At 42.6% G+C, this 14,291-nt stretch overlaps 1 protein-coding gene across 1 annotated transcript in view; it reads right to left on the bottom strand.

Annotated features, from left to right (window-relative positions):
• Window positions 1–13,074: 13,074 nt before the first annotated feature.
• sytl3 (synaptotagmin-like 3) overlaps window positions 13,075–14,291 on the bottom strand; it is a 189,476-nt gene continuing 188,259 nt past the window's right edge. The window contains exon 13 of the mRNA XM_085981537.1: window positions 13,075–13,274. Coding sequence (XP_085837663.1) covers window positions 13,206–13,274 — 69 coding nt within the window. The 3' untranslated portion in view covers window positions 13,075–13,205. The remainder of the gene's footprint in view (window positions 13,275–14,291) is intronic.

Genomic DNA, 14,291 nt, shown 5'->3' on the forward strand with positions numbered 1-14,291 from the left:
ATAGCACTTTTAATAAGTTTAACTAGACTGTAACCTTCCGGATATTATGAGGGTCTGGAAAACTCCCCCAGAATTCTGCAACTCCTCACCAAAAAGTGTACAGAGATTGAGTTCGCGAGTTTGATACAGAAGTACTATGTGAGACAACTCTAAAAAAATATAGATTTATTAAAGAACCGACATGTTGTTACAGCTGATGATTCAATCGCAACTTTAACAGTTCCAAAAACAAATAGCTTACAATTCTTATTCTCAGAGATCCTTATTCTCAAATTGTAACGTCGTTACATTTTTATATTTCTTAGTCTATATTCACCAAAATCAAATACCTTTGATACCCAGGACTCAAAGAGTTGTAGGCTTACAGAGCCTCTGAAGCCAAGAATCGCTTTGCCCCTTCCAGCGAATTCTGTCTTCCTATTTGAAAGTTCTATATTTTATACCCTTTTTTCAGTGGTAAGTCCTTTGAAGTTTTCTGCTGATGTAAGGTAACTATCTCTAGTCATTTTTCTGTTGACCCCTGCTATTCTTACAGTTAGTTCAGCTTGTAGCATTCAGACTCGTGTCTCTCCTTTAGGTGTTCAAAACTTATCATAAAAACATTGTGACAGCAGTGGTTCTATTTGATGCCATTCTTACAAAGGGCTTCTGTTTGTATCTTTTTACAACCTGTAAATTAAAAACACCTGAACTAGGGTGATCTATACAATTCTTATTTACCACAGACTTCGTGTCTCCTAGGTGTTCCAAGTTTAACATAAAAACAATGTAATGGCTGGTGCCTCCCGTGTTTCATTTGATGTCAGGTGTTTCTTTTACTTGATGTCATTTTTACAAAGGCACATGTTTCTTTAATCTTTCTGTGTTTCTTTCCAAAGTGTTGGTTTATGACACTTTTAACTGGGCATTTCATTGTTTTCCCTCCAAAGCTCAGACTTTCTGGAAGCTCTAACCCTCTGCTTCAATAGGGCTATTGTTTCAGTGTCAACAACTTATGTTATCTCAAAAGCCTGTATGCCATTTACAGCTTTTGATTGTTAAGGCTTCCAGACTTCCAGACCCAGTATGTCATGTCATAAGGCTTTTTCTTTCATAGGCTGATGTATTTTTCTGAATATGGCTATTCCTTCACACACCCCTCTTGACCAAAAAATGAACTCAAAAACATCAGGGCAGAGTTTGGTCAATGTTACTAATGAATTTCATGAGATCCACAATCATGTGCTACATGAAAATTCCTTTTAAGTCATCCTAGGACAATGTTTTGACTTATTTTAAATTGAACACAATTTAAAAGGATGATAAGTACATAGTCATGCAATGAGCGAAACAACATGTTCTTAGAATGTCCAATCGGCAGATGTACGTTCCGTTGAGGTGAGTTATTCATACGAGTCAAGGAGACGTCATTTAAAACTAGTTGAAGCTTGACACGCTGTTTCTTCGATTCGGCGTGTGTACAGATGCGTGTTTTCGTAAAGCCTTACCAGGCGCTCAGTTGATTCCTTCTTCATCCACGGTGTCTTCCTCCTTCATTGAAGTAACTCGTTGATCTTTCCTTGTTTCAGTTGTTGCTTTTCGCAAATTCAATTCCTGATGCGTTGCCAAGCAACGTGTGGAGGAGTCGGCGACACCGTCTGACTGACCTTCGTCAGTAATTCGATCACATCCATTTCCTGTGTCGTGCTCCAAGCTGGGTCTTGAAAGATAGTGTACGACTGCACCTTGTACTGTTCCTCCATTTCGGTATCCCGCAGGGCATCTTTTGAGATTGTCTATGGAGACAGTTTTAAGAATATGCTTGCCATTCGGCTGATTAATATGTATTTTAACTGTTCTTTCATTAATAACAGTATGTATTTGAACACGTTTTTTCCACTTCGGTCTTAAACCACATTTTTGCTCAAACTTCTTTTCCTGTACCCATTCTCCTACTAGGGGTTGCCATGCTTTGTTTGTCAATTTTTTCTGCCTATTTGCCTCCCTTATCCTCTGATCAATTTGATGAATCTCCTCTGTTACTTCTTTTTTTAAATCTAACTGTCGCTGTCGGGTCAAGGACTCAGGCAATAAAAGAACTATGGGTAAGCGGTGTATGCATCTCAACCCCATACATCAGATAATATGGAGTTTTAGGGAACACTGTCCCTGATGCAGATGCAGGCACATTATTAAGTGATAGCTGTACCTCCGAAATGATGGTGGTCCACTTATTCCCCCTGATTCTCAACAGTTTGACCAATAGTTTATTTACTTCCTGGTTTTTACATTCCACCAGCCCCGCTGATCGCAGATGACGTGGCGTGCTGTGCTCTAACCCAATCCCCCTTTGTTCGCAGTAGTCTTTGAAGACCTTGGAGACAAAAGCTCTGCCTTGATCAGAGTGTAAGATTTTGGGTGCACCAGTTACAGTAATTATGTAAGAAATAGCAGTGGCAAGTGCGTTTTCCGAAACAGTTTTTGTGGGGACCAGCCAGCAGAAGGAAGTGCATCCATCTACAAAAGTGAGAACATGTCTATATCCCAAAGACGGGGGAAGTGGTCCAATAAAGTCAATAAAGAATTTCCCATTGGCTCATCAGCTTTCACAGGGGCCAATGGTGGTGGCTTAATTAGTGATGGCTTATTGGTTAAATAGCATGGCTCACCATTTGCCACTTATATTTTACAGGCCTTAAGCATGCCTGGCCACCAATATAAGGGAGTCAATTTACAGAATGTTGTTCTGGCACCACAATGTGCTTGACCTATGCCCTCGTGAGCTTCTTTTACAAGTTGTTCTCGTTTGTGTCTCAGGGGTACTTCTCGGTTTCCCTTGGGCAACTTAACTAGCACAATACCCGTAGGGGTTTCTGAGTAAAAGTACTTTGGTGGATATCCTGGTGGATTCTCTTTTGTTGGATCTAATAGCTGAATCAGTTCCTCATCCTGATTAGCTGCCCGTTCTGCCCTAGTGATTACACTAATATTGGCAGGCCCCTCTAGAGGGGGTTTCATGCAGACCAAACGTTTTGCTTGTTCATCTGCAAGACTGTTTCCTTTTGAGTGTACTGTCCCAGTAGTATGCCCGCTTACATGAATCACCTGACAATTCTGTTTCTCCATTCTCGAACGGAGAATGTCTTCTCACAATGACTTATGTTTTATGGGTTTACCCTTATGATTGGTAAAATTTGTTTGTTCCCAGAAAACTAGATCTTGGCTATATCCTCTTTTACAATAGTCACTATCTGTGCAGATTAGTGTGGGTTTAATAGGGTCTGCCTTTTCTAAAGCATACTGTAATGCTGCGGCTTCAGCATATTGCGCTGTCTTATGGTCAAGGGGTATAGACAGTAATTCTTCTGGATAAAAAGAATAGGAATCTCGAAAAGTCACTACTACTATCCCCATCCCAGCTGAGGATTGTTGGGATGTTCCTTTTTTAATCGTCATCGAAAATTCATCACCGTAAATGACTTGATGGTATTCTGTAAGCAGTCTCATAGGTATTTGTCTGATTCCCTCCTCTGTATCATCATCCTCCATGATGGGGAGATGCTCTATCTTTCCACATTGATTTGGATGGCATTGTAGATAAGGGTAGTATCTATTAATGAGTTGCTCGAAGAGGTCTTTGCCTCTCCCCTCTGGGCAAGTTCGATCAAGCTGTGTCCGAACATGTTTTTCCCTGTCATCCTGGTCTGTGGATGCTTCTACAGGTCTGGTTGAAATTTTAAGGTAATGTTTCATGTCTGGTTGTCCTATAATGAGGGAACAGGCCAATTGTGGTACCAGTCCTACATCTAGGGTCACCGTGATTCCATATATAGTAATAGATATATAGATATTTTGTAAAAATTAATTATTTTGGTTTTGTCTTGTGTGAATCCCCATAATGGTCTTTTACAAATTGGGCTTCCTAAATCTGTCCAGTTAGTTTTTATAATTGCAGGATCTATTACAGTATAATCAGCTCCCATATCACTTGTGTGTTTGTGGGCAAGGTTGCCAGGGCATAGGGGAATTCAAGAGGCCCTGGTTGGGTGCCAGGCCTCCAATCCTGGGATTGTTCATCCTCAGGATCCTGAGTTTCATTTGCTTCTTTGTCTTTAATTATATTAACTGATTTTTTTCCTCCCTCTTGGGGGTATCGTGTTTTCCAATTCCCTAAGGGGGTTTGTCGGACCGTTTATTATCTTGACGATCCTCCTGTTGGGGTGGACGTTGGTTCTGCTGGGAATCTTTTTGATCCCCATTTCGGTTTTCTCGGTATCCTCCCATGACTCTCTGATAGTTTTGGCCAGTGTAAAAGCTGTCCCCATAGGGAGTCCACTGTCCTTCACTTTCCTTTCAAGGTCTAGCCCTTCATCTAGCCCACCTTTCTGGAGAGAAATCTTTCTCGTATTGTGGGCAAGTTGGGGGTGTAAACTTTCTGGAATACCCTCTTGGGGGTCCTGAGCCATGAGTTTGTGTCTGGGCGGGGTGGACTTGAGACTTGGGTCTATACAGCCCTTCTTTCTGAGTACCAAAGGTACCTTCTTCGGTTTTTTTATCCCTAGTTTCTGATCTCATTATAAGTTTAGTTTGGGGTCGACCTAAGAGGTCATGATTTAATTGGATAATGCGATTGACATTACCCCATCTTTGTTGGTTATCTCGATAATCGTTTAGAACACTCTCACAGGCAAGTTTGAGGGCTGTATTTTGGTATTGATTGGCCAGGCAACCATGGACAATGTCCCAGTTATCCAGTGTGAGTACTTTGCCTAATCTGTAGGCAGCTACCAGCCCTTTAGTTGTGGCTGTATTAGTGAGTATTTCCTTGATGGAACCCATTACATGCCCTCCCTGAGTTGCCGTGAGAACATAAGCGTATATTTGAACCCAGTTGTTACATTGGTTTAATGGGGGAATTAAGTCTGAACTTAGTATCATTTGCAGTAGTTGCCTCAGGTATTGGGCATTCCAATCTTGGCAACAGGTTTCCAATTTATCAAGGTTAGTTAGAATCCAGCAGGTTTTTTCCTGGCTGGCGTTTCCCAGTCTACCACACATTGTGTAGATAGAGCTCAGGTTTACTTGAACTAGAGGCGCAATGTGTGATTGCTGGGGTTGGCTTACTGGACTAGTGATCAGTGCGCCTCCAGCATTTAGATAAGATTGAGCTAGTGCCTGTCGGCATTGATTATAATGGATCCTAAGCTGTCTATAGTTTTCTCGAAGGTTCTGGTCATTTATTTCATCATGAGCTTGCCACCTTAACCGGAATCCATGGCCCCCAGGAGCATAGGCTGCTCTGGGTCCTACTATTTGGCCATGGTTGCCACCACCTTGTCGGACACTGTTCATTAGGCCTCCCAATTGTGTGGGTGTGCACCTTATCATTAAGAAATTTAATGGATTTGGAGTATTTGTTTGAGTATCCCACTGGATATTCTGTATCCCCTGGTTCTGGGGATCAACATTAATCATGCCATGAGTTCTAAGGGCTCCGTCGGCATCAAAGCCGTCTATTTCAAAAATTATCACTTGGTCTTGTGGAGGTATAGGGATAGGATTATTTCCCCTAATAAAGCAATCGTTTGAATTTCCTAATAAAAAAGACTTGGCCAATTCCGACAGGGTTTGCCATTTCATCAGGACCTAACCTCGGTTAGGGTTTAATATGAACTTTATAAGAAATTTCTAGACCTCAATAGTATATTGAGGGAGTTCTGATTTAAGTTCTACAAGGCCTGATCAGGGACTTGTCGTCTCTAGAGACTTAAATCTGGATCTTAGTACCACTGTCAGTAAAATACTCCTTCTATACTGAACAACCTACAAGATGGATACAGATATAAATATAAGTATAGGTTCTGTATCAACTCATTAACACACACGTTGGGCACCAACTGAAGGGATAATTACTAGTCCTAGCCCTTTTCGGACTACCCCAGATCAGGTGTATTGCCCAGACGTTCACCTTCAACTAAAGTTAGAGATAGCTGAATCCTAAAAGATGCTTAATTGGGTCTAAAGGTCCAGACTATCTCTCCCTAAAGGAAAGGAATGACCTGAAGATGTTACCATCCTCCAGATAGCACTTTTAATAAGTTTAACTAGACTGTAACCTGCCGGATATTATGAGGGTCTGGAAAACTCTCCCAGAATTCTGCAACTCCTCACCAAAGAGTGTACAGAGATTGAGTTTGTGAGTTTGATACAGAAGTACTATGTGAGACAATTCTAAAAAAATATAGATTTATTAAAGAACTGACATGTCGTTACAGCTGGTGATTCAATCGCAACTTTAACAGTTCCAAAAATAAATAGCTTACAGTTCTTATTCTCAGAGATCCTTATTCTCAAATCTTAACATCGTTACATTTTTACACTTCTTAGTCTATATTCCAGGATATCCACCAAAATCAAATACCATTGATACCTGGGACTCAAAGAGTTGTAGGCTGACAGAGCCTCTGAAGCTGAGAATCGCTTTGCCCCTTCCAGCGAATTCTGTCTTCCCATTTGAAAGCTCTATATTTTATGCCCTTTTTTCAGTGGTAAGTCCTTTGAAGTTTTCTGCTGATGTAAGCTAATTATCTCTAGTCATTTTTCTGTTGACCCCTGCTATTCTTACAGTTAGTTCAGCTTGTAGCATTCAGACTCATGTCTCTCCTTTAGGTGTTTAAAACTTATCATAAAAACAATGTGACAGCAGTGGTTCTATTTGATGCCATCTTTATGAAGGGTTTCTGTTTGTATCTTTTTACATGTAAATTAAAAACACCTCAACTAGGGTGATCTATGCAATTCTTATTTACCTCAGCTGGTTGTACCACAGACTTCGTGTCTCCTAGGTGTTCCAAGTTTAACATAAAAACAATGTAATGGCTGGTGCCTCCCGTGTTTCATTTGATGTCAGGTGTTTCTTTTACTTGATGTCATTTTTACAAAGGCACATGTTTCTTTAATCTTTCTGCGTTTCTTTCCAAAGTGTTGTTTTATGACACTTTTAACTGGACATTTCATTGTTTTCCCTCCAAAGCTCAGACTTTCTGGAAGCTCTAACCCTCTGCTTCAATAGGGCTATTGTTTCAGTGTCAACAACTTATCTTATCTCAAAAGCCTGTATGCTGTTTACAGCTCAATGTCAACAACTTATCTTATCTCAAAAGCCTGTATGCCATTTACAGCTTTTGATTGTTAAGGCTTCCAGACTTCCAGACCCAGTATGTCATGTTTTAATAAGGCTTTTTCTTTCATAGGATGGTGTATTTTTCTGAATATGGCTATTCCTTCACATGATAACATTACAATGAATATAAATGAGTACATTCTGCATCAACACAGGTGTCAGCCGTGGCTCAGTGTAAGCACTCTTGGTTCTGAGTTAGAAGTTTGTGGATTCAAGTCCTACTCCAGAGACTTAAGCGCAAAATCTAGGCTGATACTCCAATGCAATACTGAGGGAGTGCTGCACTGTCAGAGGTGCCATCTATCAGATGAGATGTTAAACCGAGGCCCTGGCTGTCCTCTCAGGTGAACATAAAAGATCCCATGGCACTATTTTGAAGAAGAGCTGTGAGTTCTCCCTGGTGTCCTGGCCAATGTTTATCCCTCAATCAACATCACTAAAAAAACATATTATCTGGTCATTATCTCATTGCTTTTTGTGGGACTTTGCTGTCTGCAAATTGGCTGCCGTGTTTCCTACCTTACAACAGTGACACCACTTCAAAAGTACATCTTTGGTTGTGATGTGGTTTGGGATGTCCTGAGTTCATGAAAGGTGCTCTATAAACACAAGTTCTTGTTTTCTTTCTTTCTTCTTTCTATTTGTCTGTCTACAGCTTCTTTATTATAATCTGTCCCTCTTTCTCTCTATACCTGTGAAGGAATGCATTTTTTGTTTTCATTTATTTGTGTTCTCCCAGCCTCTAGCTGAAATAAAGATAGTGACAAGCGGAATCACATTTACTGACCGTTATACAGCATGCCCAATGTTTAGTTCTATTGAAGTCAATGGAACTGAAATTCAGGCGGGGCGTGTAACAGGCGACCGATTCAATACCGCCTTTTTTGACTTTTCACCCAACACCAATTTTACCCCAGTGACTCTCTCAGTTATCTTGGTGATTCACAACCTGTTTTTTGCTTGGCTCAGTGACAACACTCCCACCTCTTAGTCAGAAGGTCATGGTATCAAGTCCCACTCCAGAGACATGAGCACATAATGTAAACTGACACTTCAATGCAAGGGAGTACTGAGGGAGTGCTGCACTGTCAGAGGTGACGTCTTTCAGATGAGAGTTAAACCGAGGCTTTGTCTTACTGTTCTGGTGGACATAAAACGATCACATGGTATTATTTGAAGCAGAACAGGGGCGTTCTCCCAGTGTCCTGGCCAACGCCTGGCCCCAGCCAACATCGCTAAACAGATTAACTGGTAATTCACCTCATTTGCTCTCCGTTCCTCTGTCTCTGCTCTATTATGCAACCCCCCACCTTCTGCCCCACTATTGGCAGCCATGCCTTCAGCCACCTAAGCCCCATGCTCTGAATTCTTTATTTTAACCCCTCTGCCTCTCCATCTCCACCTTCTCCTTAAAACCTGCTTCTTTGTCTTACGTTTGGATAGTTTAATGCAATGTTGGTTTATGATTTAACCAGTTTTAGCAGTGGACAGAAGGATGCAGAAGAGAAAATTGTTTAAGAAAGTAATTTTACTTCCGCCCTCTGTAAACATTAATAGGAGAACACAGTTAAGAAAATGATAGTAGAGAAGTGACTGGGACCTATGTGGTTGCGACTGTGATAGATGAGAACTGCCTCGGGATGAGGAATACTCAGTAATACGACCACCAACCCTCTGATCATAAGAATCTCTCCTCATAGGACAACCCTCTCATCCTTGGAATCAATCTAGTGAACCTTCATTACACCACCTCTAAGGTAAGTATATTCTTCCTCAGATAAGGAGACCTAAACTGTGCATAGTACTCCAGGTGTGGTCTCACCAAGGCCCTGTACAATTGCAGTAAGACTTTCTTACTCTTGTACTCCAACCCCCTTGCAATAAAGGCCTTCCTACTGTAATTGCTTGCTATACCTTCATGCTAACTCTCTGTGTTTCCTGTACGAGGACACCTAAATCTCTCTGAACACCAACATTTAATGGTTTCTCACTTCCTGATCATCTGAATATTTCCAGCATTTTCTGCTTTTATCACTAATTCACTTGCCCATAGAAGTAGATTTTACCCTCAACATTGGGTTTCCTTTCACTTCATTTAAGTCTAACACTTCTCCCCTTCCCCTACCACCCCCATCCCCATACTGAAGATTACGGAAATTGCAAATGGACAATAAGAGCAATCATTCTGATGGGATGTGAGTCACCTGGACATGATATGCCATCACTTACCTCTTTACCAGTGAGCTTAAGGTGTCATTACCTTGCAAAGATGGCACATTTCTGGCACCAATTATCTTGATGTTCAGCTGACCACCCTCAGCTGATTTCTGACCAATCCCCCTCCCTTTAGAAAAAGAGAGAGAGTTGGTCTGTGGTATTAGAGTGGGTCAGTTACAGTTACTGAAGCAATGAATTCAGAAGCTCTCTGGCAGCTTGCAGTCTAAACGTGTAATACTAACCCCACCCACTCCTGCCGGATTGCTACAATGCAAGTCAGTCCTCTGAATGCATTTGATCTCCATCAGTTTTGTTGAGTGCCCAGTTCACTTTTCTAGATGTTCAGTACTACTTTCTAAACTCAGCTTGTCAAGCCAGCTCCTTCCATAGACCAGGTGCAGTTTACCCCAACTTGGGCTCTAACCACAGAAACCACAGAAACCCCACAGTGCAGATAGAGGCCATTTCGGCCCATCGAGCCTGCACCGACACATATCCCACCCGATCCCCGTAACCCCTACACCAACACATATCCCACCCTATCCCCGTAACCCCACGTATTTAATCCCTCTAACACTAAGGGTCAATTTATCATAGCCAATCAACCTAACCCGCACATCTTTGGACTGTGGGAGGAAACCGGAGCACCCGGAGGAAACCTAATGATTCAAGAATAAATTCACCATTTCCACAGTTCTCACAGTGAGGGGAGCTGCCCTTGAGGAGAGTGTGGGTCAGAGAACCAGCAGTACAATTCTGTAGCCCTATCTCCATTGCACTGTCCCTTCAGGCACAGCTCCTGGCTGGAGCGGAAGTGTGTGTGGGATCACCAAATTTACAGTTTGATCTCCTGAAGGTAAAAATGTCCCAAAGTAATAAAGTGAAACCCACACTATCTATTCATCCCTACATCTCCATCATTCAACCTTGGCTATGGCCCTCCACAAACACTTCCCCATCCATCCACTCCCACCCCCAGCACCACAGGGACCATCAGATCACAGCACATGAAATATTTAAATATCTTCCTCTCTAGTTTTAATTTCTACTCCCATTCTGAAAAAGATGTTTATTTTGAACTGGGAGAAACCTTTGACCAGGGGTATCCTGGGGCCAATTTCCTTGCCAGTAATGTCCCAGTATGCATCAGTTCGCAGATGTTATGGATAGGAAAAAGGGGACAGAGACTTGTAACTTCCTTTTGTGTATGATGCACATATCTGGGAGACATATAGGTGGGAGCTTCATTACAATATGTTAATGACATGGCAGCACTATTATGACATCTTCTGTATCCTTTTTTCTCAGCCTTTACACCAGGTAGTTATCATTTCTACAGGGCGCCTACATAAATGAACCTCTGGGGTTGCCTGGCACAAGGAGTACACCAAATGTCAGTTTAAAGGTTCAGAAAGAGGAGTAATTGAGCAGTTTTGAGGTCATGTTAGGCCTGTTTTCTTACTTTTTTTCCCCTGACAGCTAGACTCTTGGGCCAACTGTTTTAAATGTTTTTGTCTCCAGCACCATTACTGCCTTCAATGGGTTTTCTAATGGGAACACCATATCCGAGGTGCTTGGAAGAAGAAAGATTGGCCCACCAAAGGGATGGTAGGTAGGTTGGGCTGCATAAGAGGAACTCTGTACCCACACACCTGCATCTAATTCTGAAGATAGGTTGTGACAGCAGGCCCAAAGGCACAGTTATATGGGAGGACCTGTTTAACTGTTATGCTTCAGAGCACACCAATCACAGAATGCCATTCATTAAATGGTACTGCATGAAAGAAGGAATGTCAAGGCAATCATCAGCCAGCACAGTCTGATTGACCACAGCCCTAGGATGCCACCAGCCACATTTGCAGGCACTTTTGCATCTATCTGGCAACAACCATGGGGGTCTTAACTTCATGGGGTCCGGGCCAGCAGAGAACCTTCAGAGAATGTCATCTGCTGCTACCATGCACCATAGCGCTGACACAAACAGTGGCAAAACCAATTAGCTGAGGCCTCAAGCCTGCACTTTACCTTCAATTGGGCCTGTGGCTTCTGTTCCTTCAGTCTTGGCAAAGGCTACTAATGGGTTTAGATGGCCTTTAAGCCTTTCTGAAGGCTTTCATAATTTTTGCCCCTCCATTGTCACACTTTACTTTAATAGTCCCCATTCCTTTCAATTTCACGCCCGCTTAATCTTCTCTCACCACCAGTATGCGCCTAACCACTGCCAAAATCTGCACCTGGATGTGTGAACAATTTTGCAAATTGCTGGCCAAGGAAATTTGAATGCTATTAGCATATTATCACTCTGGCAGGATTGGGGAGTAATTATCTAGTGACATTGTCAGAACCTTTGTGCCTTTGCCGTTGCCAGTTTGGGAAATAGGCCTTAAAGTAACTACAGTCCGTAGGAGATTGTTAATTGCAAAACCAGAGGTTTATGCACTTCTTTTATCTGTTCCCACAGCTTTACCACCTCCATTATCCTGAGAGCATTGGTCTGAAAGTCCCACAGTATCATGACCTCATGTAACATCCACATGACATCCAATAGATCTATTGGCTGCAATTTTCATCTGGAGGTGGGTCGGGAGTGGGGGGTGCCAGAAAGCGTTCAGGAAACCCAGGAGAAAAGGTTTCCTGCAGGCCTTGCCGAATTTAACAGCAGGGCCTGATTAACATTGCAAAGCTCTGTTTCCCACCTGCAGCCAGCCAGATGGAAAGGCTGGCTGGCTGCAGGCGGGTAGGCCTGCGGCACTAGTTCGCAGAGAGCAGGGAGGGAGGGATCAGGGTCGGGGACTGGAGGATGAATCGGGGCCGGAAAATCATGGCCGGAGGAGCATCGGGGTCGGAGGGGGAAGGTTGGAGGCCGGAGGGGGAATGGGAGGCCTGGTTGGGGGAGGGGGATGGGAGGCCTCAGAGGGGGTGTCCAATCGCAGGGGTGGGTGAGGCAGGGACGCTGGATCCAGCAGGTAAGTGGAAAGGCACTTACCTCCTGGATCCAGCAGTCCTCGCCTTACTTTAGCTGGCAGGTTCCCCAAGGCCTGGGAATCCCAACCAGCCAGAGTTAAATTTGTAATGGTGGATCATCACAAGGAACGCCAGCCTCATTATAATATTTAAATGGGCGACCCGCCTCCTGGCAGCAGATTGGCTGTCCACCCCCCCATCCTGCCTTTGTTAAAACCAGAAGTAGGTGGGTTGGGGTCGGGATTCAGTTTTTTTTAACATTTTAATCTCCCACCTGACCCCAACCCACTCATTTTTGGGGATTAAAATTCCCCCCAATATGTCTTGGAAATGCATTTCCCTGAGAATGGCAACAAGTCCACCTTTGAAAAAAAACACTTTGGACTGGTGGAGAATCCCACTGGGAGCAGAAGCACGGCTCATTTTAGAATCAGCTTGCTCTATAGACCTCTGAATGATCCTGTCTGTACTGCATTAATGAGAGTACACAGAAATGGGCTGCCAGCTAGCGCCACACAATAGATTATCTGGGAGTGCCCAGTTACTTCAAATACAGGAAAACCTTGTTCAGTAGAATCAATGATGAGGAATGTAAATAAAGCCAGACTTGGGTGTAAAAAATGTCTCCGTAAAACCAAATGAGCAGTTGCCTGCACTAATGGGTTTGTTGCAGGATCACTACATAACAGAAAAAACAATTTTATAAACAAGAATGACTATGTCACAGTATGTAAAGGATTCGGCCAGTTTATTTAGCGTAATTGCAGGATGGCAGCAATACATACAGCAATACACACAGCAATACATGCAGCACTATACAGAAAAAGAGTGGACAGTTGAGGAGCTGCATTTCTTATTGATTTTAAATCTTGATACAGGGCGAATCCAGATTATAAACTGGGAGTTTCCACTGAGAGCCCAGTGGCAAGATCTACAAAATGACACAAATGTAAAATATATTAAATAAATACAGTGGCAACAAAAGTCAAGAAGAGTATATATGTACAACTCAGTATATATGGACAACTCTAAACAAATAGTCGGAGAGGGGGTCAGAGGGTATAGGAGAATAGCAAGGATCAGCAGGAGCAAAGTTTAACTCATTTATGAACTTAACATCAAATCAGAAGTCACAACGTGTCATGAAACACATTCATATGTACATCTGTTATTTATACAATATATGCATAGATACACAAGGTTTGCTAAAAATACGGCAATCTGATTAGACGAGGGTCTGGTTAGGAAGCTGGCTCTGTATGGGAACCGACTGTGAACTGGAGTATTGTGAGGACCACACTGAAGTGACAGTGCATGATTTACAGTGTGGGACTACACACACAAGGTGCAATTTTATATTGAAGTGTACAGGGCCTCGTGTATATATATATATTATAAATAAATAGAATAAAAAAGAAAGAACTTGAATGTATACAGTGCCTTTCATGACCTCAGGACATCTCAAAAGCACTTTACAGCTGTGATGTAAGAAACATAGCAGCCAATATGCACACAGCAAGGTCCCACAAACAGCAATGAAATAATGACCAAGAGATAAATATTGGCCAGGAAACCATGGAAAATCCCCTGCTCTTCTTCAAATAATGCCATGGGATTTTTAAAGTCTACCTGAGAGGGCAGACGGGGCCTCAGTGTAACACCTCATCTGATAGATGGCATCTCCAACAGTGCAGCACTCCCTCAGTACTGCACTGGCATGTCAGCCTAGATTTTGTGCTTAAGCCTCTGGAGTAGGACTTGAACCCACAGCCTTCTGACGCAGAACCAGGAGCGCTTACATTGAGCCACAGCTGTTACCTGTCTTGATGCAGATTATACTCATTACATTCATTACATTATTGAGGGATAAACATTGGCCAGGACTTCCCTGCTCTGCTTTGAAATAGTGTCATGGGATCCTTTATGTCCACATGAGAGAACATACAAG

The sequence above is a fragment of the Somniosus microcephalus genome, chromosome 3 (assembly GCF_052327205.1).
Source record: "Somniosus microcephalus isolate GS21.2 chromosome 3, FLI_Smic_1.0, whole genome shotgun sequence".
Lineage (NCBI taxonomy): Eukaryota > Metazoa > Chordata > Chondrichthyes > Squaliformes > Somniosidae > Somniosus > Somniosus microcephalus.